The sequence below is a fragment of the Drosophila simulans genome, chromosome 3R (genome assembly GCF_016746395.2).
Source record: "Drosophila simulans strain w501 chromosome 3R, Prin_Dsim_3.1, whole genome shotgun sequence".
Classification (NCBI taxonomy): domain Eukaryota; kingdom Metazoa; phylum Arthropoda; class Insecta; order Diptera; family Drosophilidae; genus Drosophila; species Drosophila simulans.
Window position 1 is genome coordinate 17,760,420 of NC_052523.2, and position 22,554 is coordinate 17,782,973.

The 22,554-nt window shown below is 44.6% G+C and overlaps 6 protein-coding genes across 8 annotated transcripts; 3 read left to right on the plus strand and 3 right to left on the minus strand.

Moving 5' to 3' along the window:
• LOC6728959 (probable ATP-dependent RNA helicase DDX55 homolog) lies at positions 1 to 2,084 on the plus strand. The gene has a single exon (XM_016177213.3). It carries the CDS (start codon positions 188 to 190, stop codon positions 2,027 to 2,029), a length of 1,842 nt encoding a protein of 613 aa, XP_016035638.1. The 5' UTR covers positions 1 to 187; the 3' UTR covers positions 2,030 to 2,084.
• A 2-nt stretch (positions 2,085 to 2,086) lies between these two features.
• On the minus strand, positions 2,087 to 5,043 carry LOC6728960 (DNA replication licensing factor Mcm2). Its single transcript, XM_002104252.4, has 2 exons — positions 2,786 to 5,043; positions 2,087 to 2,728 (listed from the first exon to the last, which is right to left on the minus strand). The coding sequence occupies exons 1-2, from the start codon at positions 4,922 to 4,924 to the stop codon at positions 2,204 to 2,206; spliced, it is 2,664 nt and encodes an 887-aa protein (XP_002104288.2). The 5' UTR covers positions 4,925 to 5,043; the 3' UTR covers positions 2,087 to 2,203.
• A 403-nt stretch (positions 5,044 to 5,446) lies between these two features.
• LOC6728962 (replication protein A 70 kDa DNA-binding subunit) lies at positions 5,447 to 7,856 on the plus strand. The gene is made up of 4 exons (XM_002104254.4): positions 5,447 to 5,725; positions 5,788 to 6,032; positions 6,090 to 7,308; positions 7,387 to 7,856. The coding sequence occupies exons 1-4, from the start codon at positions 5,690 to 5,692 to the stop codon at positions 7,696 to 7,698; spliced, it is 1,812 nt and encodes a 603-aa protein (XP_002104290.1). The 5' UTR covers positions 5,447 to 5,689; the 3' UTR covers positions 7,699 to 7,856.
• Positions 7,857 to 8,136: 280 nt separating this feature from the next.
• Positions 8,137 to 9,230, plus strand: LOC6728963 (replication protein A 70 kDa DNA-binding subunit). The gene is made up of 2 exons (XM_016177215.3): positions 8,137 to 8,296; positions 8,399 to 9,230. Exons 1-2 carry the CDS (start codon positions 8,276 to 8,278, stop codon positions 9,080 to 9,082), a joined length of 705 nt encoding a protein of 234 aa, XP_016035640.1. The 5' UTR covers positions 8,137 to 8,275; the 3' UTR covers positions 9,083 to 9,230.
• LOC6728964 (mediator of RNA polymerase II transcription subunit 15) lies at positions 9,219 to 19,858 on the minus strand. Of its 3 annotated transcripts, none has more exons than XM_039295535.2 (8): positions 19,750 to 19,858; positions 18,026 to 18,196; positions 12,490 to 12,612; positions 11,452 to 11,585; positions 11,001 to 11,390; positions 10,519 to 10,929; positions 10,251 to 10,406; positions 9,219 to 10,179 (listed from the first exon to the last, which is right to left on the minus strand). In XM_039295535.2, the coding sequence occupies exons 2-8, from the start codon at positions 18,066 to 18,068 to the stop codon at positions 9,766 to 9,768; spliced, it is 1,671 nt and encodes a 556-aa protein (XP_039151469.1). In that variant the 5' UTR covers positions 18,069 to 18,196; positions 19,750 to 19,858; the 3' UTR covers positions 9,219 to 9,765. The 3 variants fall into 3 exon arrangements, with proteins under 3 accessions (XP_039151469.1, XP_039151468.1, XP_039151470.1); XM_039295534.2 differs by having other exon boundaries at positions 19,753 to 19,840; XM_039295536.2 differs by lacking the exon at positions 12,490 to 12,612 and having other exon boundaries at positions 19,753 to 19,840.
• A 137-nt stretch (positions 19,859 to 19,995) lies between these two features.
• Positions 19,996 to 22,384, minus strand: LOC6728965 (prolyl 4-hydroxylase subunit alpha-1). Its single transcript, XM_002104257.4, has 7 exons — positions 21,663 to 22,384; positions 21,448 to 21,605; positions 21,240 to 21,393; positions 20,531 to 21,185; positions 20,426 to 20,470; positions 20,205 to 20,370; positions 19,996 to 20,147 (listed from the first exon to the last, which is right to left on the minus strand). The coding sequence occupies exons 1-7, from the start codon at positions 21,866 to 21,868 to the stop codon at positions 20,059 to 20,061; spliced, it is 1,473 nt and encodes a 490-aa protein (XP_002104293.2). The 5' UTR covers positions 21,869 to 22,384; the 3' UTR covers positions 19,996 to 20,058.
• Between the last annotated feature and the right edge of the window lie 170 nt (positions 22,385 to 22,554).

Consider the following 22,554-nt stretch of genomic DNA (forward strand, 5'->3'; position numbering starts at 1 on the left):
TCGCGCCAAGAATAATCGAGTATACTTCGATAAGTCGCTACTCTGGTAAACATTTGTGCTGGCAATGCTTTCAATCCGGCGCGCATTTCAAAGTTAGCTGCCGGCGTTGCCATTCTTTCCGTCAGCGGTTAGCACGAAATGGTCACACTATCGCGCACATGTCTTTGTTGACAAACCAAACCGCAAAATGTCTCGAAAGAAGTGGTCTTCGCTGGACAAACCACCCCTCTCCGATGCAGTGCTGCAAGTGGTGCAGAGCTTCGGCTTTCAGCAGATGACGCCCGTCCAGACGGCGGCCATTCCGCTGCTCCTGGCCCGGAAAGATGTCTCAGCGGAGGCAGTTACTGGTAGTGGTAAAACACTAGCCTTCCTTGTGCCGATGCTAGAAATCCTGCAAAGACGGCACAAGGAGACCCCGTGGGGCCCCAAGGAAATAGGGGCCCTCATCATCTCACCAACCCGGGAACTGGCGCGCCAAATCTCCGAGGTCCTAGCCCAGTTTCTGGAACACGAAGACTTGGAGCACCTGAATCAACAGTTGATTGTAGGTGGCAACAGCATAGAAGAGGACATTGCCACGCTGCGTAAGGAAACGCCCTGTATACTGGTGTGCACACCCGGTCGGCTGGAGGATCTATTTCAGCGCAAAGGAGATGATCTAAATCTTGCGGCTCGAGTGAAAAGTTTGGAGTTTCTCGTCTTAGACGAAGCTGACCGCCTGCTGGACTTGGGCTTTAAAACTAGTGTGAATAACATACTGGGCTATCTGCCCCGTCAACGTCGAACTGGGCTCTTTTCCGCCACACAGACGACCGAGGTTACGGACTTAATCCGTGCGGGCTTAAGAAATCCTGTGCTCGTATCAGTCAAAGAGAAGGCATCCGTAAACACTCCAGCCCGCCTGCAGAACTTCTACAGGATTGTCGAGCCAGAACTAAAGTTTGTGGCCCTGCTGGAGTTCCTCAGTTCACCCGCCACCGATAGTGGAAAGGTAATGGTCTTTTTCCCCACCTGCGCCTGTGTGGAGTATTGGGCTGAGGCCCTGCCGCCTCTTTTGCCCAAACGCACAGTGCTAGGAATCCACGGAAAGATGAAAAACAAGAGAGCCAATGTGGTGGAGAAGTTCCGGAACACTCCACAGGCCGTACTCCTCTGCACAGATGTCCTCGCACGCGGTTTGGATGTACCTGAGATCGAGTGGGTAGTGCAGTGGGATCCACCATCAACTGCCTCCAGCTTTGTACACCGTGTAGGCCGCACTGCTCGGCAGGGGAACGAAGGCAACGCCCTGGTGTTTCTCCTGCCCAGCGAGGATGCCTATGTGCACTTCCTGAAGATTAACCAGAAAGTGGAGCTAACTGAACTGTTAAGCGAGGAGGCTGAGGATGCAGATCGTGAAAAGAAGAAGCTACCAGCCGTCTTAGATCAACTCCATCGGCTGCAGGCGGCCGACAAGGGCGTATATGACAAAGGCATGCGCGCTTTTGTTTCCCATGTTAGAGCATACACCAAACACGAATGCAGCGCTATTCTGCGACTAAAGGATCTGGACCTGGGCAAGATGGCTACTGCTTACGGTCTCCTGCAACTGCCACGCATGCCGGAGCTAAAGAACTACCAGGGCGGCGGCTATGTGGCGCCTACTTTTGAAGTGGACCTAACCAAGCTTACCTACAAAAACGCCCAGAAAGAGCAAGTCCGACAAAAGAAAATGGAAACTTACGAGCAAACGGGAAGCTGGCCGGGCCAAAAGCAGCACAAAAAGCGTGTTGAGTCCTGGGATCAGACCAAGAAGGCAAAACTGGATGCCAAGTCTAAGAAGGAGCTGCGCAAGGCGAAGAAGCAGCGAAAGAAAGCGGCAGAGGCGGAGGCGGGCGGGTCCGGGAAGGGAAAAAAGAGGCAGCAGTTCAGCCAGGAGGACCTCGATGAACTGGTCAGCGATATTCGGCTCTTCAAGCGGCTGAAAAAGAACAAGATCAGCGAGGAAGATTTCGACAAGGCCATGGGCATCGAAGGGGACAATGATTGAAATGCTCTTGGGCTGATTTGTATGCACAATAAAAATACAATAATTTCAAATTAAATATCTATTTTAGTATAAATACATACATAAGTATATCAAACTTTATTAGACCGAAAATGGGGGTAACAAAACATAGACATGAATACTATAACTAAATGAAATGAAGTAAACGGCTGAAACTTAAGCTGCGTTGCCGTCGACCACAATTTGAAGGATGATGCGTCGCTTGGGATCGTAAGAGAAGCCATTTGTGCGGAACAGATCTGATTCGTAGAACGGCTTCAGGTTAACAATGTCCAGCTGCTTAGCCCGTTCGATCAAATCCCGCTCCATAATCTCCACGTGCGTGGCGCCAGGCCCGTCCTTGCAGCGAATGTAGGCGAGCTGGTCGAGCGTCAGCTGTCGCAGAATAAAGAACAGCAGCTCGGAATGGTCCTTCTGGAAGGACAGGTACTTCTGGAATGTGCTGCGCATCTTCTTCATAACGCTGAACTTCTGCGCCTCGATAAAGCTCTCCAACATCATGCGAATAGCCATGCTGACATCTGCCTCCATCACGTTTTCGCGCAGATGCATGCGTGCGTGCGCTTCGGACATTCGGATGACGCTCTCAATGTGACGCACCGTAATGGGCAGTGAGCCCGTGGCAAATGACTCCTGGCGCAGCTGGGCGTACATCTTGGCGATCTTGTCCTCGTCGATGTTCTGTATGAAACGCAAATGTTATTAGAATTGTTCTGTGATTTCGATGAGTTTGCTTACCGTTAACTTGGGCCGAATGTTCTCCTTAGCGTATACAATGTATTGTCGCAACAAGTCCTGCGGGATCTCATCAACGGTCTTCAGCTGTGGCTCCTCCAACTCCGGCTGCTCCTCCTCACTCGGGTGATGCTTCATATGCGAGTGTACCACGAATTTGGCGAGCTGCTGATCCTGCATGGGGTCAAATTCGTCCTTCACCACGCACAGCACATCGAAACGGGACAAGATGGGCTCTGAGAGATTCACGTTCTCCGAGAAGGTCATCGACGGATCATAGCGACCGCCAATGGGATTGGCAGCAGCAATCACGGTGCAACGAGCTTGAAGAGAGGTGACAATACCAGCCTTCGAAATCGAAATGGACTGCTGCTCCATGGCCTCGTGAATAGAGGTACGATCCTGGTCGTTCATTTTGTCAAACTCGTCGATAAGACAGACTCCCTGATCAGCCAGAACCAGAGCACCCGCTTCCAATGTCCACTCCCGGGATACTGGATTGCGGCGCACATAAGCCGTGAGACCGACGGCACTGGCTCCCTGCCCAGTCGTGAAAACCGCACGTGGCGCAACCTTTTCGGTGTACTTGAGGAACTGAGACTTTGCCGTTCCGGGATCTCCGCAGATGAGTAGGTTTATATCACCTCTGACCTTGTGTTTCTCTCCGGGATTCTTTGACTCACCCCCGAAGAGAGCTAAGGCCAGCGCCCTCTTGATATAATCATGTCCGTATATAGAAGGCGCCATGGATGCTACAACACGCTCTACGATACGCGGATCCTTGCTCAACTTCTGAATGGTGGCAATGTCCTCGTCCGTAAGCGACTGCACTACCTGCTTGGAGTCCTTTACAACCACATGATTGGCAATAATCACAGTGGCAAACACGGGAAATCCTTGGTCGGTGTTCAAGGAGCCATCGTAGTTATTGGTATATATACCTGTGACCTCAAGTTCATCTCCAGGTTTGCATTGATCACACAAATCAGCGAGCAAAATAACATCCTTGCTGCGAGGAATGCGTCCGGCTGGAATCCTACCTGGCGACTCCTGCAACGTGATCTTTTGATAATTTCGATACAACGTCTGCTCCATGTTGATTGAGAAGGGTCCAGTGCTCTGGCACTCTGGACAGGAACCGGGCTTTATTTCCGTATTTTGCGACTGAACGAAGGGACCCAGCACATAGCCGCACTTAACGCAGTCGTACTTGATCACGGATAGCTGGGGAAGAACTCCTGTGGTGGCAGTTACCACGCCCAAAGTACGAACCAACTGGTTGAGGTGCAGTTTTCTGAATGTGCGCAGCTCCTCGATCAGCGGCAGCTCCGAGATGCGGACGTGAATCTCGGTGGTGACACGTTCGTAGGTGGGGAAAATGGAGAGCACCATGTCCTTGGCCACTTTATCGAAAATCTCAAGCATTTGAAAGGGAGCCTCGGGCAGGAAGTAGGCCAATACGTGTTCCTTGTTGGCCAGATCAGTGTAGGAGACGACGAACGAAGACATGTTCTGTTCGCACATCCGACGTATGCGATCACGATAGGTGTAAGCGCCCCTTTCATCCACAAAAGTTCTCAAAAAGGATTGAAAGCGATTGGCGATTTCCGTGCGTGGTCCTAGCATACTGACCCACTCTTTGGTTGAGTGTCCCTTGGTATCCTCCAGGTTTTCGATAGACTCCACCATCTCGGTGTCCTCTACCTCGCCAACAGCTGCCTTCTCGCCAGCTCGTCTCTTGGCCCGGGGTCCCACGTCGTCCTCATCATCGGACTGATCGAAACCCAGATCACGATCGTCGCGGTGGATTCCGGCGGCCCGGTCGCGTCGACGCATCTCCGACTCGGCGGCAAAGCGATCGCCCTGGGACATCTCAGAGAAGTCATCCTCGTCGTCCAGCAGCGCCGGATCGTAGTGATCCAGCTCAGGCATGGGCCGGTAATCGTTCTCCATGTTGTCCCCGAACAGCTCCTCGCCATCCTCCTCCTCGGCCTCATCGCGAACGGTCTGATCTCCCAGGATCTCGTCCTCGTTCTCGAACGGCTCAAAGTCGCCAACCGGCGACGTCATCGCTGCCCGCAGTTCGCGGCGTTCCGCGGCATCGCTCGGCGTATTTGGCGGTGGTGAACTGGGAGTGTCCATAATGTGCGTCTTTTGTGCTTAGCGTTTATCTGCAATATGTTTTGTTTTGTACCGCCGATCTTGTTGTGACGACGCGTGCGAAAATGCGCGGGAAAATGTTTGCAAATCGAGGGCTGCAGTCTAGTTCCGATAAGCAGTGCTGTAAACGGCTGGGCCATACAGTAAAAACCCGCTTCTGCATACATGTATATAAGAACAGTATTAAAAATGTTTATCTATTAATTAAGTATACTGTAACAACTTTCCGTGTCCCAATAAAATATATATAAATATTTATAAAAGAACTTACAAAAAAAAATTTAATATATATATATTACACTATTAAATAAAAAGTTTACAAGAAACTTAACACAGCTTTAATACAGAGAATGTGTCAATAAAATATCACACAGTTAGATAGCTTAACAAGAGATTTTAAAATATTTGGTATGCTGCCATTGGAATGGAAATCTTTACAAGAAAATAGACATTAACGCAAAAAGTGTATGTCAAGCTAAAAGCTATGTGTCAAAATGCTCAATAAATTGCTGTTGAAAATAGAAATAATCAACTAAAATAAATTGTGTTCGCTCTTAAGCAACCACAATTTTACTGCCCTGAAATGCAGCTCTGCCTCTGGAAAGCAAATTGAACTAGTTCCGCAACAACTGATTCAAAAATACAGAGGAGCCCTTCCCGCCTCTTCTAGCTTCACTTTGTACCCAGCCCTCGACGCATGAATAATATTTGTTTGTGAAATTGCCCAACTTATTGTTAATAATCAAAATGGTCTTGGCATCTTTGTCCACTGGTGTGATTGCTGTAAGTATGACAACTTAAAATTAATGGATTGCTGTAGTAACACATCGAACTACCGGCCACAGCGCATTATGCATGGCGAGGTTGTGGATGCCCCGGTTCTCCAGATCCTGGCAATCAAGAAGATTAACAGCGCGGCGGACTCAGAGCGCTATCGCATCCTGATCTCCGACGGCAAGTACTTTAACAGCTATGCGATGCTGGCCAGTCAGCTGAACGTGATGCAGCACAATGGAGAACTAGAGGAGTTCACCATTGTCCAGCTGGATAAATATGTGACCTCACTGGTGGGCAAGGACGGAGCCGGCAAGTAAGTATGCGGTAAAACAGGCTTCCGACAGCATAGTACCATAAACTTTACTTTCAGACGCGTTCTCATCATTTCCGAACTGACAGTGGTGAATCCTGGCGCCGAGGTTAAGTCTAAAATTGGCGAACCAGTCACTTATGAAAATGCAGCCAAGCAGGATCTGGCGCCTAAGCCAGCAGCCACATCTAATTCCAAGCCAGTTGCCAAAAAGGAACCAATCCACAACAACAATAATAACGTTGTAATGAATTCGTCTATTAATAGTGGAATGACACATCCCATTTCCAGCCTGAGTCCCTACCAAAATAAGTGGGTGATTAAGGCTCGCGTAACCTCAAAATCCGGTATTCGCACCTGGAGCAATGCCCGCGGCGAGGGCAAGTTGTTCAGCATGGATTTAATGGACGAATCGGGCGAAATTCGGGCCACTGCCTTCAAGGAACAGTGCGATAAGTTCTACGACCTCATTCAAGTGGACAGCGTGTACTATATATCAAAGTGCCAATTGAAACCGGCAAACAAGCAGTACTCTTCGCTGAACAACGCCTATGAGATGACCTTTTCCGGAGAAACAGTTGTCCAGCTTTGTGAGGATACCGACGATGATCCCATACCGGAAATTAAGTACAACCTTGTTCCTATTTCCGATGTGTCGGGTATGGAAAACAAAGCAGCGGTAGACACAATTGGAATTTGCAAGGAGGTGGGCGAGCTGCAATCATTCGTAGCTCGCACCACAAACAAGGAATTCAAGAAACGGGACATAACCCTAGTGGACATGAGTAACTCGGCCATCAGCTTGACCCTTTGGGGGGATGATGCCGTTAACTTTGACGGTCATGTGCAGCCTGTGATCCTGGTCAAGGGAACACGCATTAACGAGTTCAATGGCGGAAAGTCCTTGAGCCTCGGCGGTGGCTCAATCATGAAGATTAACCCCGATATACCCGAGGCACATAAGCTGCGCGGCTGGTTTGACAATGGAGGTGGTGACAGTGTCGCCAATATGGTTTCGGCGCGAACGGGCGGAGGAAGCTTCTCTACTGAATGGATGACGCTTAAGGATGCGCGGGCTCGCAATCTCGGCAGCGGCGACAAGCCTGATTACTTCCAGTGCAAGGCAGTGGTGCACATTGTCAAACAGGAAAATGCTTTCTACCGAGCCTGCCCTCAGAGCGACTGCAACAAAAAGGTTATCGATGAGGGCAACGACCAGTTCCGCTGCGAGAAATGTAACGCACTGTTTCCCAACTTCAAGTACCGACTGCTGATCAACGTATGTATTTGCTGTGAAACATTTAGCTTTCTTACTTTAAATGCAATTTCAATAACTGACATCAATACCTTTTTTTAGATGAGCATCGGGGACTGGACTTCCAACCGTTGGGTCAGCAGCTTTAACGAGGTCGGTGAACAGCTTCTCGGGCACACTTCGCAGGAAGTGGGTGAGGCCCTTGAGAACGACCCTGCCAAAGCCGAGCAGATTTTCTCAGCGCTCAACTTCACTTCACACATCTTTAAGCTGCGCTGCAAGAACGAGGTTTACGGGGACATGACTCGCAACAAGCTCACTGTGCAGTCTGTAGCCCCTATCAATCACAAGGAGTACAATAAGCACTTGCTCAAGGAGCTGCAGGAGCTAACCGGCATTGGCTCATCAAACTGAGTTCCATGCGCAGGGCGCCCAAACACATTTCCCATAAACTAGGAATAGGCTATACATTTATACATTACATTAAATACGTTATTTCCAAATATTGTGAATGGGTTGTTATTCAGCTACACTTCCCTTAATTAAAATAAACTTAAAAGCATTGGAGGAAATGGTCGTTATTTTGTATTATTACTTGTAAGTGTTTCAAGAAGACCGAACATATCGATTCTGAAACATGCAATATTAGCTGAGTGCATGTAAATAATATAAAATAACCGCCTGGTCTTGATAATATTGTTTCTTTTCTTTTGTATCATGCATATGCTATCATCCCATTTTGTACTCCATACATTATATCCCATACAGTATGTATGTATGTACTTATAAAGCTTTTTGCTGTTTGGAGCTTAAAAATAATAGAGAATGCTAGCCGCATTCTCTATTCTCGAACATTCTCTCTTATAGCGTTATTAAATCTTGCTCTTCTATCAATTAGTTGCATTAGTCGTTCACAACAAGGTGCAGAGTACTGTCCAGAAAGATTGAAAATAACAAAATTACAAATTCTTCAAATTATAAACGTCTTAAAATGAACTCTAACGCAATTATAGTAAGTATTCGTTACGTGGATTTATCAATACATTTATACATTACATCGATACATTTTTATTTGCAATATTTTGATTACATTTTTTTTGCGTTATTCATTCAGCCCATCTGCAGCTTGACACCCGGAATTTATAGTTCATCCATAAAAGCCCGTGTGATATGGAAATCAGAGATAACGCAATGGAGTACAGGCACCAAAACGGGAATAGTTTATATTATGCATTTACTGGATGAGTCTGGTGAAATAACAGGAATTGTGTTTGCTGACTATGACAATGGATTTTACGACCAGATTCAACCAGGCCTGGTATACCATATCTCTGGGTTTGAGGTGGAAAAGGCGATTAGTTCCTATAAAGTTTCAGACAACCCTTATCAATTATTTTTTCGTCCAAATACTGTCCTACAACTCAGTGCTTGTGGCCAGATTCCCCGAGAAAAGTATAATTTCCTGCCGTTGTTAAAGGTTTCTTCTAAAGCAGACGAAGACCCCGTCGACGCAATTGGAATCTGCACGGAGGTTGGAAGGCTGGAAGAAAGAGGAGGTTACTTTATTCGGGAAATCTTACTTGTGGATCCTGATAACCATCCTGTCATGTTAAATCTGTGGCAAAAGGAAGCTGTGAACTTTGTGGGTCAACCTACTGACGTTATCGTGGTCAAAGGGGCGCGTGCCCGGTTTCACAATAATGAAATGAAGCTCAACGCCAGCTGGTACACGAATGTGCAGATCAATCCAGATATTCCTGACGCCACTGACCTGTTGGCATGGTACAATAACCAATAATGAACTCAGCAATATTACTGGGACCTACGATAAATTGATATTCTTAAATGTTAAGAAGAATCAAAAAACCTTTATTACATTATGAAATGTATCGTTTTATCCATATATGAAATGTATCCATATAAAACAGTTTTTGAATATTTTTAAACAAACGACGTTTAATTTTCGGGAAATACTTGTACAATAAATAAATAGTAAAACGTACTAAAAATAAATGCCCAAATCAAAATGTACTTACTGATGGGACTTAACTAGAGATTAACCACCTAATGGCTAGGAAGAGACTAAGTGTAAGGGGCGCTCTGCAGCACAGGAGCTGCCCACAGGAAGTGATGATACTTAACAGAGAAAAAATCATAATAATATCAGTTCCCTAGTGTCCTCTATTTTGTGATCAAAATAATCTTAGTCATATCTATTATCCATTTTCTCTAATAGATATGGAGAAAACTATTTGGACTCTGTGATACAATATGTTGAAGCGCCCAAGTAGGCGTCCTTGAATCGGTATACATATGATCCGAATTGTTAATCAGTTACGGGAATAGTTTTTCTCAGTGATGAGTGTGAAAACCGTTGACTTCAGCAAAGGACTTGACTACGTACGGCTAGTCGACCAGAGACGCTCGATCGTGAACTCTTAACCTAGATCTCAGATAGCGTTGGGATGGGCCTAGTGAAGCCTAGTTGGATAGCTGCTGCTCTGCCTCCGCGGGCACCACGTGCTCATGGTCCTCCTTGGGCAGGCTGCGCTGCTCCTCCTCCCTCAGCTCCGCCTTCTTGGCCTGCTCCTGGCGCCGTGCCACGCCCTCCATCGACTCCCGCAGCGAATCGATGTCCAGCGCATTCTCGTCCTTGTCTCCATCCTGCTCGTGCCTCTGGCCGCCAGCGTACTTGGAGAAATAGGTGAGCGACTTCATCAGCTGATAGCTCTTTGAGATGGGAATGTTGGAGTCGTAGACGCTGGTGCTAGAGCTGCAGTCCACGTAGAACCACCAGTTGCACTTTAGGATCGTCTGGTCGAAGAGTGTGTTCTCCGGGCAAAGGAACGACTTCCGCACCATGCCGTCATCGGTTAGGGCGCATACGTGGAATACCTGTCATGGATTGTGTTTATCAAGTGGGCGTGATTCACGGCATCCAAGCACATCAAATGCGTGTAGCTTACCATGCAGCCAAGATCGGTGTCAGCATAGAGACCTGGAAAATGCTTTTGCTTAGCGCAGGAGAAGCTCGTTGGTGGCAGGTCCACCTTGGATTTGAAGTTGTCGTCAAAGTTCTTATCGTAGCCCACGGGATAGTACTCCTTGGGGGCATTCATTACCTAATATAAATTAGTAAAAAAATTTTATATTGAATAGTAGTTGCAAAACGACTTGTTTTGATAATTATTACGTATACGCCGCTTTGGCACTTGCTCTCAACGAAATACGCACCTTGGACACCTTGTGCTCCGCCAGCGACTTTTGTGGGCGCGGTGTAGTGGTTGTCGTTGTGGTCGTCGTAGTCGTAGTCCTCACAGTGGAGGTGCGCATAAATTCTTCCCTCAGCTTGGCCGCCAGCTGGGCCCGGTGTTCGGCCTTTAGCTGCTGCTCCCGGACGTAAATGGCGTGCTTGATGGTGTCCACTGTTACGTTAGCAGCGGCGGCCAGTTCCTCAACGGTAACATCCTTCAGGTCGAACTTGGGCTCCTCGAACTGAAGGTAATTCGGGTGACTGGACACCGTTCGGTGCTCCTTACCAACATTGGCGATCCTGGCGATGGATTGGGGCATCGCTTGGAACACCGGCACGGCCACTGGTTGGGACACCACCGGGTTGGCCACGTGAAATGTGCGATTCGAGTGCTATCCAGATGGGGGTGAATTAATATTAAATATTTAATTCTTATTGGTTAGGTTTATAGGTAGTAACTTACCGGCTGATCTATGGAGCTTACTAGCTTGTTGTTGACACTGACCCGGGGCTCCGGGGTGTCCACGGCTACCCGTCTCTCCGCAGGCGTCGAACTCGGAGCAGAGGGCTGTGTGGCGGCCAGTTGCTTCTGGGGAATGGGTCGGAAGGCAGGAACACCCAATGGCAATGGACGAGCCTCGGTCATTAGCTGTTGCTGCTGTTGCTGTTGTTGTTGCAAAAGCAGCAGCTGCTTCAGCTTTAACTGCTGCTGCAACTGCTGTTGCTGCAGTTTCTGCTGCTGGAGTTGAAGTTGCTGCTGCTGTTGCACTTGCTGCAGGTTGTACGGCGCTGCTCCGGTGGACCGTGAACTTATCCGTTTCTCTGGCAATGGATGTTGCACGGGTGGATTGACCTTCGGTAGAGATGTTAGGTAATGAGATATTTTAAAATGCAAGCAGACCGTCTGGACTGACCTGTTGCTGGTTGGATGGAAGTACGCCCACCAAGTCGGGAGGTGCTCCGTTTTTGTAGCTAATGGCCCGTCGGCGGTCACTCTCCGTGTTGCCCAGCGATTCCGGAAAGCCCAGCTCGTCGCCCAGACTGAAACCTGTAAGTAGCAAAGGTTTGGGTTAGGTCGGGCCTACGACGGCCCCATCAATCACTTCAATCGTGGCCGAGGGTTGGGCAATGATGTGTTAATTAATGGCTTTTGTTTTACCCTTCACGTGGCTGTGTGTAAGGGTCTTATCGAAGTCTTACATCTATGTGGCTTTTATGTACACAGAGCCTAGTAGGATTCATCTATAAGGGGGGTCAGCGAATGATAAACATCTGACCAAAGTAGCGTATCAAACACTTGTTGTTCACATGCTCTCATTGCTAAATGGCCAAACTATCATTTGAATTAATAATTTCATATATTAACTATAATTAAGAGGAAGGCCGCAGCTGCTAATGCTCGTTAAACTATAATTAAGATCCGAACTTAATTGGTTTCAATACAAGATATAAAATAAATCATTTTTCGTTTAAAGTTGCAACAAACTACAAAAAGTGCATATTTATGTGCGATGCTTTGCGATGTTTTTTGTGCTCTTTGAAATCATTAAAGTCCGATCAAACTTGAATCCTAGCAACCCCCCTTTCCACGCCCCTGCCAATTGAACTACAGGTCAATCTTCAAGCCGTTTTCTTGTTGGGCTACTCCGCTCAAACGCTCTACTTTATCAGAATTGAGTTCATGCCACTGACATTGGCATTAATGCATAATGACTTACTTAATCGCTATTCGCGGTGCGTTTGAGTTCAGATCGAGTTCGATTACTTGACCAATTAGCTGCACTTGAAAATTGGAGGATTGAAAGCCTTGGAATCACTACGTACTCTACGTCTACACCTCGAACTATTTCGGGGCCGTATATACACTGAGAATATGAGGGTGGAGGATGATGGGGATGGTGCGAATGGTGCGAATGGTGCGAATGGGTTGACAGAACAGTTGAGAGATTTACCTAAACCGAAATGGGCCTTAAGGCCACCCAAATTTCGTACACGAAACAGTCCAGACTTTTTGAAGTTACAATCGAGAATGAAACCGAAATCGGACGATAAAACACACGTCCCGCAAGCCAATCCTATAAATAAAGAATAGAAAAAGCAAACACAGAATAGGATAGTTCTTTGGTATAATACAATAGTAATGTTACAAATTAGTACATCAAGGGATTAATATTATGTTGAGATCGTTTTGGGTAAGGTAATCTGGTGATTGGGGGGATACGGGAGAGGGCGGAAAAGCTTCTGTGTTGTTTTCTCTATGCAACATTAAACCACAACCAAAAACTAAACAAATTTTGGATTAATAACTAAAAATAGTATTGCTGTGTTAGAAAGGGTGTGGCATTAAATTCGCCATAAATTAATAAAAGTTTTATCACTTTCAAGCATGAAGTCTTCAAATAAAAATCGGCGCAAAGTTTTAAAGTTATCCCGCATCGAATCGCATTGATTGATGTGCGGATTGGCTGATTATATCTCACATAGACATCCGATTCGGCGCGTGGAATCCGAGGTATGTGTGTTTTGTATTGTCTCCCATCTGCCAACATAAGGTGTGACCGCAGAATGACCCAGATTGAAGCAGAGAAGATGGCCCAATCGAACCGCAGACATACTAGTAATAAAACCAGGCCGCCAGCATTCTCACAGCAATCTCAACGTGGCCATAATCGATTAACTATGCCGTGAGCAGACCCATTATGGACCGACAAATGGCACTTCCTTATGATTGGAGCCCACAATACAATTGAGCACCATAAGTGCCATAGGTTACGCATTAGCTGGGGTTACCCAAGTTATAAAGAGATCACCCCCAATGACCTGAACCAAGTTGGAGACTTCAATCCCAGCTGGTGAGCCAAATTGCGCGTCTTGGGTTCAAATTAAATTGTTAGCATGTCAAGTGGGACATGAAATACGTGTTTCGAATGAATTCTTTCAAAATTCCCCCGCCACTCGGCATGTCGACCATCCATATTCATGGAGCAGCATTTGAAACCGATTCTAAGGCGGCTAATGGCAAGCCATTATGTGCGAGTGGCACATGTTGCCAATTGTGGTAATCGTTTTAGATGATACACAGGCAGAAATTATGACTTAAAATATCTTATAGTTAATTTAATTTCGAGTAATAATATATATAATATATAAAATATGTGTGAGTTAACTCTTATCCATAAATTAAAATGAATTTGGAGTATAATGCTATAAAGTACATTTAACCAGACTGTTTATAATGTATGATAGCATAAATTTGAGCCTTTTTTCTCAGTGTAGAGCCGCTACGGGTCGGATCAGAGTCCGGTCCAACACTTTGGCTTGTGGGTTCAAGGAAAATGGAGCTGGTTTTATAACCGCCCGCCTAATGGAGTGTCAGCATGGCAAGGCAATGTTTGGCCATCTCCGCGGGATCACCCGATGTGCTTACTTCCTCGTCTCCGTCAGCGTTATCATCATTATCATCATCATCAGATATACAACTCTACCACTCCAAAGCCACAATCGATTGTCCCCCGAATGTTGTTCGTAATGGAACTGGAGAGACTTTTTGCACGCAAATTTGCATTACGCATTCGCCGTGTGGGCGAGCAGTTATTTTAATTGCGCCTGCGAATGGCCTGCACGACCACAAATTTGAGAAGGGAAACCAGCAATTAGCTAGGGAAAACTAGGCAAATAGCCCGGCATGCCGGAGAGCAATATGAAATATGAAATTTATTTCGAATTGTCAGTGGGGGACATCCAGCGACATTTGCAGTTAGTCACAGGCGATCGACAAGCGCTTTCTCTCATCTCGGGTATGAAATGCGAGTTGCGGCTGCTTTACGACTTGTCGTGGCTGCCCGGCATCAAGTGGCCAAATAGAAATCCAAACTAAACAAATAATGAGGCATAAATATGCACGTGGGGCGGTGTTGGCTTAGACCAGCCATTGACCATCGGCAGCAAATGTTTAGTTACTTTCCTCGAAGTCCGCATCCCGCATCCCACATCTCCCTGATCAGTAAGGCCCATCTAGTTAGCACCTCGGACCGCGAAAGTGGGTCATCTGGTCTCAAAAACATTGATATTAATTGCTCACTCGGATGCCAAGACAGAAACCGAAACTGAAACTGAAACTGAAACAAAACCATAAACTGGCTGGCCGCGCTCAGTGTTAATTCAATTTGATGATCTCCCTTGGCAGACGCAAATGCAAATATCTTGTATAAATTATCAAACATCTGCGCCTAGGCCGTCCATTCATTATGGCCGAACCTTAACCCAAACCTTTGAGGTTTCAGACAACGCCTCTCTAAGTGGTTTCCCTTTTAATATTCTGCACTCATATTTAAAGGCTTTAACATTCCATTGTTGGCAAAACGTTTTACGGTCAATCTTTTTATCTCATCGTCAATGATTTTTTCGCGAAGGCTCTTTTGGGCGACCACCTTTCGCTTTTTTTTTCGCTGACATACTGGGCACAACTTTCCATTTCTCCTTAATTTACTTAGTTTACTGGCCTCATACCTTTTGTTCTCATTGTCAGTGACAGGAAATCGTTAGTTTAAGTGCTATTAATGACCTTGCCGAGGTGCTAGAAGTAGCCGATTTAAATGGCGGAGAATGTCTTGAATTGTCTAGCATCATAGATTGGCTCTCACACCATGTTCTATGCCATGGAGGGAAAATCAAAATGTGATTTCGGGAACTTTACGATCTGCCCCTGACCTTGCCCCTGTGACTCGAATAAGTCGTACGAATGAAACCATTATCGCACGGCTTCGGGGGAGATTGTTTCGGATTGGCTTGGATTGTCCAAATGGTCTTCGACAAAGTGTCAGACCCAAAACACGGCTTGCTAATCCCCTTTGCCGGTTAATTATGTTAATTGAACGATGGTCTTGACAGTGAGCGATAGGCCGAGGAAAAAAGAGCCCCGACAGACAAAACTTATGACAAAGACACTTTAAGCCATCGAATTAAATTGCAATTTGAGCGTGTGTGCGTGTGGGCCAAACAATCAACTAGTCACAAAGGTGTGGAATGGAATGCAAGACTTTGGATGCCCAGAGATCGGTGCAGCATCTCCGAGGCGAAGGTCTTACGTGAGCGGGTTGCGTGCTCCGAAATAAGGCCCCAACACACTTGACGGGCCGAGAAACACAGTGTTTATGTTATGTGAAGATGGGCCCAGACAATAGAAGCGATAATCATGCCTTAATTTATTCCTAATTGCGAACAAAACGTACAAAAGTCTGCAGAGGGCAAGTGGAAAAAGGGAAAGGACGCGTCCCTTTTGTGGGAATATGTCCAAACGGAAGTCTCGTTGTGCACTGCCCAAGAAAAAGTTTGAAAAATATTTTTGTTCTCATTTATGCATTATGAAAATATGTCAAAAAAAATTCAAATACTATTAAATAAGCTCAAATCATGGCGCTAGGTATTTGAAAAGATTTAGTAACACAACATGATTCCCACGTGGTATATTTGGTAATATTTGACTTGCACTTAAAATGATTACATTTTTCAACTCATATATAGTCAACGGTGTTTGCGAGCCAAGTGTTTAAAATTTTGGTACTGCCTAGCTATTTGAAGCTAAAATTACGCGACATGTAAAAAACTAGAAAGCGCTTTAAATTGATATGATTTATCACAAAAAAGTTAATATAAAAAATGTGCTTTAGAATTTATGGGGCATGTTTTTGCAAGTGCACAGATGCCAGTTCGCCTTTCACTTTGCAAAATACCAGCTCCGGAGAGCCTTTTACTTATTGACCAATGGTATGACAATGCAATTTCTTTTTCTTATTATTTTTTAGTACTTTTTGCCCCTGTGGCATTTGCAACAATGCATCTTAGCGAGGCCCAAAGGTTTGGCTAAGAAAAACATTCAACTGCAACGGCTAATTGCCGTTGAAAGTGTGTACATTTTGCCAGAAAACATTTATAATATTTTATGTTTACCTGTCCCACGGGGCGTATACTCACTAACGTATTGGCTATTAGCTGTCAGTTTTGACCAGGAAGGGTCTTCACACCGAAGCCAAGTGTTTCGGCCCAGAAGTATTGCATAAAGCTCTCAGACTTCGGTCCGAATGTGGGTTATATAAAAACACAGAAAAAGCAACAGCATCAGAAACAACTGAAGATGCCTCCAAGGCGCTGCGTCATTGACCACAAAACAGATATTGAGTTTGAGCCAAACACGAGCGAAAAGAAAAGAAAACAATAAAGAGAAACATCTGCGGCCAACGCATCTCAATAAGTTTGGGTACAAATCAGCGTTATATTGATGATTCATGGTCCACGATTGCTGGACGCTGCTCACTGAATTTTATAAAGCCATCAATGGGAACATCAAAAGATTTGGGCAGGGCAATGTCGGTACATATTTGAGCGATGTGTGTAAGCATTAGTTCCTCCTGCCCATGGATAGTTTCTTTTTGGCCAAGCAAAGGTCAGAAAACACACCATAAACTTTATGCAAATTGGGCAGCGAAAATTGTCTGAACCAAAAGCCAACAATCGCCGCATTTCAGACCACTATTGCTCTGATCTTGACCGATATTCTTGCCCAAGACGGTCCTAGCCATATTGAGGTGAGATTGGAACATCGTTACACTCAATCAAATAAAACAGGTTGAATTGTGTTGCGAAGGTTACACGAGGCTAGTTTATGTTTGCAATTTGCAAATTGATTAATTGGCGAGTGATCGATAAATGGGTATAAAGCTGCCCTAAATGGTGGCACCTTCAACCCAAATATACATACATGTGTATGTGTTCTTAATGAGCTGCGCATTACTTCAGGTCAAGAATGCTCCATGGTACCATGACTAACCTAAAACCAATCCGGTTTCCTCGGCAAGGTTTTAGCATCAAGCGAACCGATTGAGGCGCAGACAATGAACGCAAACTGAATCCACATAAAAAAGCGATGCCAATAAACTGCAGCAGCGGATCGGTGGCTAAATATGCATAAACAAATGTACAGATAAGATTGTTACGATGGCTATTTGCCTATTATGGCGCACTTTTTGCTTTGACTTATGTTGATTGGACTTTAAGTGGATGTCCAAATTTTGACGCCAAATTGTCTGCTTTTCTGTAAAATGTTTATCAATAAAGACTATGGTTCTGTTTGCGTTTCTCGTTGGATTTGTTCGACCAATTGGCTAATTATCGGCCACTAAAATTGGGCAACAAGAGAATCTCCACAACCAGTTTTGTGTCTGCAGTCTAGTATTACAGCATATCCATGTGTCATAAGACTCTCCATAAAATATAACTGCTGTCTTGAGTCTAATGACTTAAGACACAAACTCGGCTGCGAAAAAAGTTCGTCGCCTAAGTTATTTGAATTTCAGCCTGCTGCCAACCCGAATTAAATAATTGTTATCCGACACCCGTGAAAAGCAATTAAGCACCGGCCACAGCAACAACAGAAACAGCAATTATTTGGTAAAATGGAAACGGGAAAAATGAAAAGTGCATTTTACTCACTTGCCGCCTGCATGATCAGAAAGCCAATCACAAAAAAGTTCATTTTTGCCACTTTTTTCTCTGTCGAATTTTGCTTGAAAATTTCTTTCTTCGGAAATTACGATGATTAGTTATTTTCGTCGGATGCAAGTAATTTTTCTTTGCTATTTTCTACGTACACTCATACACTCACTGTGAGGAAAACACAATAAACTTTTATTATCGTTGTGCTCGCGACTCGTGCCGCAGATCGGAAGCGGATAGTTGATTTAATTAAATTTAATGAACTTATTATTTTTATCAATTATTCAAGCATTGCGACTGGAGGAAAGCAATGAAATGCGCGTAAATTGAACGAAAATACAGAAAATGTATAAAAACCAAAATAAAACCGGTAGACACAAGAAACGCAAATGAGCGGGGCAAACACTCTCACTCTCTCTTTCGGCGGTAAAAGTGAAGATGGGCGGACGGAGGCGGTGACGCGACTGAGATGCGCCGATAATCGCGCTACGCGTGCGTAGGCGCCGGCAGAGGCGGTAACGGTGGCTGAAGCGGCGGCAGAGGCAGCGACAGAGCCAGCGACTGGCTGGAATATTTCATTTTCACGACTAGCAGTAAAACCTACCCTACCTGTGAACAGCTATTCCAAACATTAATTCCAATTGTTAACTTTTATTTACGTGAAATATGCAAGCTATTCGATGTTTTTAAAGCGAATAATTTTTTCGTTTGTTTTTCATTTCAACTAACGATCAATATGCAGGCAATCTATATAGTTCGATAACTTACTCTAATTAAAGACATTATGCAGAATTTAAAGCAATTTTATAAATAAAAGCAAAATCACATACATTTCCAGCTATAACAATATCCGTAAAAAGCAATTGTTATTTCTGTAATATTTTAATAATTTAATACCAGATTGATCAGCAAGAATTTAATTGAAGACACAGTTTTATGTAAGTTAATACAAAGGTATAAAATATTTTATCGATCTGAGTGAAACATTATTAATATTATTCAATATCAAGCCAAGATTTCACTATATCACCATTTGTCCCAGCATTTCATTACACTTTGCTAAAAAGCTAATTAAGAAAAAGCGTAATAAACGTCTTGTAGCGCTATGATTTCTTGGCTGAAACGCTAGTGATTTATTTAGCGACACATGAAGCGATATTCCAGTCCGGCACTTGGCTCCTTCCCTGCTCTCTTGAGCATAACAACAACTTTCCAATTGCCAGCGCTTTGGTTTTGGTTTGTTGGTCAGCGCTCCATAATTTCCTCGGCTGTGTCTGTCTTTTTGGTCTATTGTCACTGCCAACTTAAGGCGGCTGCGCACATGCCAACTACCAGCCACGCCCCCATAAGCAAACACACCGCGATAACAACAACACTGCGACCGCACGTTCGGCGGCAACAACTAAAACAACAACAGTTCTGCCTCGTTTTGAAACTGGCAGCATAGGTAAAAGTTGTTTTCGATACGTTTTAATTTCGTTAGCTCTTTTGGCCGCGTTAATTTTTCGCCCGAAATTAGCGCAAAACCGATTTACACGCACACACACTCACAGTCACTTAGCGCTGGCCAAATCAATGTTAACGCGAATTAGCCTCCTGATTTAATTTTGTAATTTTTACCACAGCCCAATAGATGGAGACGGGTCTGATAATATTGCCTTGGCTACACAAAATATTTGGACTGTGTTGCCAAAGCAAAACTAGCGAAGTTAGCGACTTACAACCTGCGAGTATCGCGATCACCTGGCCAGGTGCGAAACTTAACTTGTTGCTCTGGCGCGCGGCCAACGACTGAAAGCCGAATCAGAAACCGAAACATAAGCGCAATCCGAATCCGATTCGAAGTTGCAATAGCGGTAAGCCGAAGATACGCAAACAAACTTTTGGCCCTCTCTTTTGCTCTCTCCGGCTACTCAGTTACTTGGCAGCACTGGATGGGCGGGGATAACTGTAAAAGATATAGCGGGTATCATTGTGAAAAATGAAAACTAATTTAATCACAATCAAGGATTTCAATTCAGATTACAGGATTATTCTTTTTGGGGTAGGTGTAGGTTCGAGTCTTTCATGCATGGTGTGACAAACATTTGCGGCAGTTCGTTTATCCACTTCGTGAGCACTATAAAAGAAGATCCAGGTGGTATTTTATACAAAAGCATTACACCCTAAAGCTCACCGTATTTGGAACCGCTTATCACAGGACACGCTGAGTGCAGGGATTTCAAATTCATAGCTCCGGAATTGTGCAGATTGTACCAGAAGACCGCTGAGCCCTTCTTGGGCGTAACGGCAATATTAATCTTCGGGAAGATTGTGGCGCCACCCGAGTCAACTTCTCCCAGCTGGAAAGGCTTAAAGCTAATACCAAGGAGTGTGCGACAAACTGGACTGACTTACGTAGAACAAAACAGTAGCAATGCGATCCCCTTGCTTTGGCCTGGTCTAAAAATAAATGACAATATTACATCGACAACATAGTTTTAAATTATGCAAAACTCATACCGTATTCGTATATTCATGAAAGTCGTAGTGCAACATGTAGTGCCCACCTAAGCCGTAATTAATCAGCGAAAATGGATCGCTCATCTCCATACTGAATCCGGTCATATCGGTTACGCGCTCATTTAGAGATTCAGAATCCACTATATATGAGTCCTTGGACGTTCTCACCTCCGACTTCTGGCCCGAATCAGTAAGTGATAATCCGAAATTACTTGAGTTTAGCATCCCATCAATTTCGGTGTCGTAAACCACATCGTGAAAGACCACCATGTACGGATCTAAGCTCAGCTCCTCCATCTTTAGAGGGGCAATCCGCGTGAAGGGCGTCGTGGAGGTGTTGTAGCGACAGTGGAGTCGACTTGGTTTTTGGACCACAGCAGTGCAGTTCTGCTTAGTCGCCAACTCCTCCTCGAAGTGTATGACTTCATTGCTGGCGACTATTTCCTCTGGCTTCTTCTCGAAGTGGTGAAAGGCTTCAGTAAGTTGCTTATTCTTCGCCAAAAGAAGGGCCCACGCCTTGTGCACTCGGTATTTGTCGAATTTATTTTCAAAACGACTCAAAGAAAGGTTATACCAAGCCTCGGCAAGATCGTCCTTTCGTTTTTGAACGCTAAACTCCCCGAGCGCTAAGCAATCGTAAGCTGTCAGTCCTGTTCTGGAAGTCAGCAATCATGATATACTCCTTTCATACTTTAGAATATTAACTTACTCAGGCTGTGAGTACCCTGCTAAGTTACCAGCTGCCAGTTCTTCTGGCTTCAGATCGTAAAAGGACATCAAGTCATGGATTCCGCGACACGCGTGCTCCAAATCCGACGAGGTGGGTAGCATCTTTCTCATCAGTCGGGCATTCTCAATGTGCACTACGAACTATAATTTAAAGCTAACATTTAAAATTAACGAGATATTGCCAGTACCTAAAGCATTATTCTCGATCCTAATTGCATATTGATACCATTTTCTCCAACTCGTGTGTAGGCGATGTATTAGTCGAAAGCTGTTCAATGGATTTCCTAAGTAGGATTCATAGTCAGTTTTCATTTCCCTGTGCTCTTTACTCATATCTATAAGATATCTTAAAGAAACACTTGGTTATGAAATTATTCAAGGAGGAATTGCCTCTTAGTCCTACCTTTCCATTAAATTGAATTTCATTTTCAGGGTTTTCACATAGCCATTTAAATTGTCCACCAATTCATCCTCCACCTCTAGGAGCTTCATCAGTTCCATTGTTGAGGCAGCATAGGATTTCTTTGGATTCGATTTAACAAACCCTTGGCAGCAAATAAAACAAGCACTCAGAAAGCCAATAAACTTGAAGTGTTTTAAGATGAACATTTCACTTGTGGGACGTATTGGCAAATGAATTTATAACATGGTAAAGATAACATTGACAATAAGAAATTTGTCGCGGAATAATTAAATTAGCAATGCTGTATCTCTCTGCGCATTCAGAAAATCTAATAAATCTGCCAAATTATTAAAGGACCACCCTATAGTATAATAAAATGGTAACTTTAGTTTAAACTTTATTAGAAATCGCTAATCTGACAAGATGCTCATAGTAAATGGGTTTATTTTCTACTTCCGTTGTATGCGCTATATTAAGCTTGACTAATTAGGTTACACCATAACCGAAAACTTTAACTCATTGGCCGCTTATCGTAAAATGAATAGCCTGATATATGGTATAGGGTTAATATGGTATCTTGGAAGGATACTTTAATCCACCGTTAGTTAATGAAGAAATATAGCATCAGTGAAAGAAGAGACTCGAGACTTTCAGAGCAGCACTGTCAGCTCAGGATTGTTATTCTCCATCGCATCGAGTTCAGCTTAAGAAATAGGAAAAAGATCTTGATGATATCAACGCCTCCGCGGCACAACCCACTAAAGACAAGTTTTTCCAGTTCATTGTCCATAGAACACAAGTATCATCCGGAAAAGGGAAAACGAATTTAATGTTAAGGATTTCAGTTCGGATTACAAAATTATTCAATTTGGGATAGGTGTAGGTTCAAGTC

What these genes read in the sequence shown, in the direction of transcription:
- LOC6728959 (XM_016177213.3), top strand. Translation starts at nt 188, where the DNA reads ATGTCTCGAAAGAAGTGGTCTTCGCTGGACAAACCACCCCTCTCCGAT.
- LOC6728960 (XM_002104252.4), bottom strand. Translation starts at nt 4,924, where the DNA reads ATGGACACTCCCAGTTCACCACCGCCAAATACGCCGAGCGATGCCGCG. An exon ending in ACATTCGGCCCAAGTTAACG is followed by an intron (nt 2,729 to 2,785) that starts GTAAGCAAACTC and finishes CGTTTCATACAG; the next exon opens with AACATCGACGAGGACAAGAT.
- LOC6728962 (XM_002104254.4), top strand. Translation starts at nt 5,690, where the DNA reads ATGGTCTTGGCATCTTTGTCCACTGGTGTGATTGCT. An exon ending in TGTCCACTGGTGTGATTGCT is followed by an intron (nt 5,726 to 5,787) that starts GTAAGTATGACA and finishes TACCGGCCACAG; the next exon opens with CGCATTATGCATGGCGAGGT. An exon ending in GGCAAGGACGGAGCCGGCAA is followed by an intron (nt 6,033 to 6,089) that starts GTAAGTATGCGG and finishes CTTTACTTTCAG; the next exon opens with ACGCGTTCTCATCATTTCCG.
- LOC6728963 (XM_016177215.3), top strand. Translation starts at nt 8,276, where the DNA reads ATGAACTCTAACGCAATTATA. An exon ending in TGAACTCTAACGCAATTATA is followed by an intron (nt 8,297 to 8,398) that starts GTAAGTATTCGT and finishes TTATTCATTCAG; the next exon opens with CCCATCTGCAGCTTGACACC.
- LOC6728964 (XM_039295535.2), bottom strand. Translation starts at nt 18,068, where the DNA reads ATGAACTTTTTTGTGATTGGCTTTCTGATCATGCAGGCGGCAA. An exon ending in TCTGATCATGCAGGCGGCAA is followed by an intron (nt 12,613 to 18,025) that starts GTGAGTAAAATG and finishes CTTTATTTATAG; the next exon opens with GATTGGCTTGCGGGACGTGT. An exon ending in TTCCATCCAACCAGCAACAG is followed by an intron (nt 11,391 to 11,451) that starts GTCAGTCCAGAC and finishes TCTCTACCGAAG; the next exon opens with GTCAATCCACCCGTGCAACA.
- LOC6728965 (XM_002104257.4), bottom strand. Translation starts at nt 21,868, where the DNA reads ATGTTCATCTTAAAACACTTCAAGTTTATTGGCTTTCTGAGTGCTTGT. An exon ending in AAATTCAATTTAATGGAAAG is followed by an intron (nt 21,606 to 21,662) that starts GTAGGACTAAGA and finishes TGTTTCTTTAAG; the next exon opens with ATATCTTATAGATATGAGTA. An exon ending in TTCATGAATATACGAATACG is followed by an intron (nt 20,471 to 20,530) that starts GTATGAGTTTTG and finishes ATTTATTTTTAG; the next exon opens with ACCAGGCCAAAGCAAGGGGA.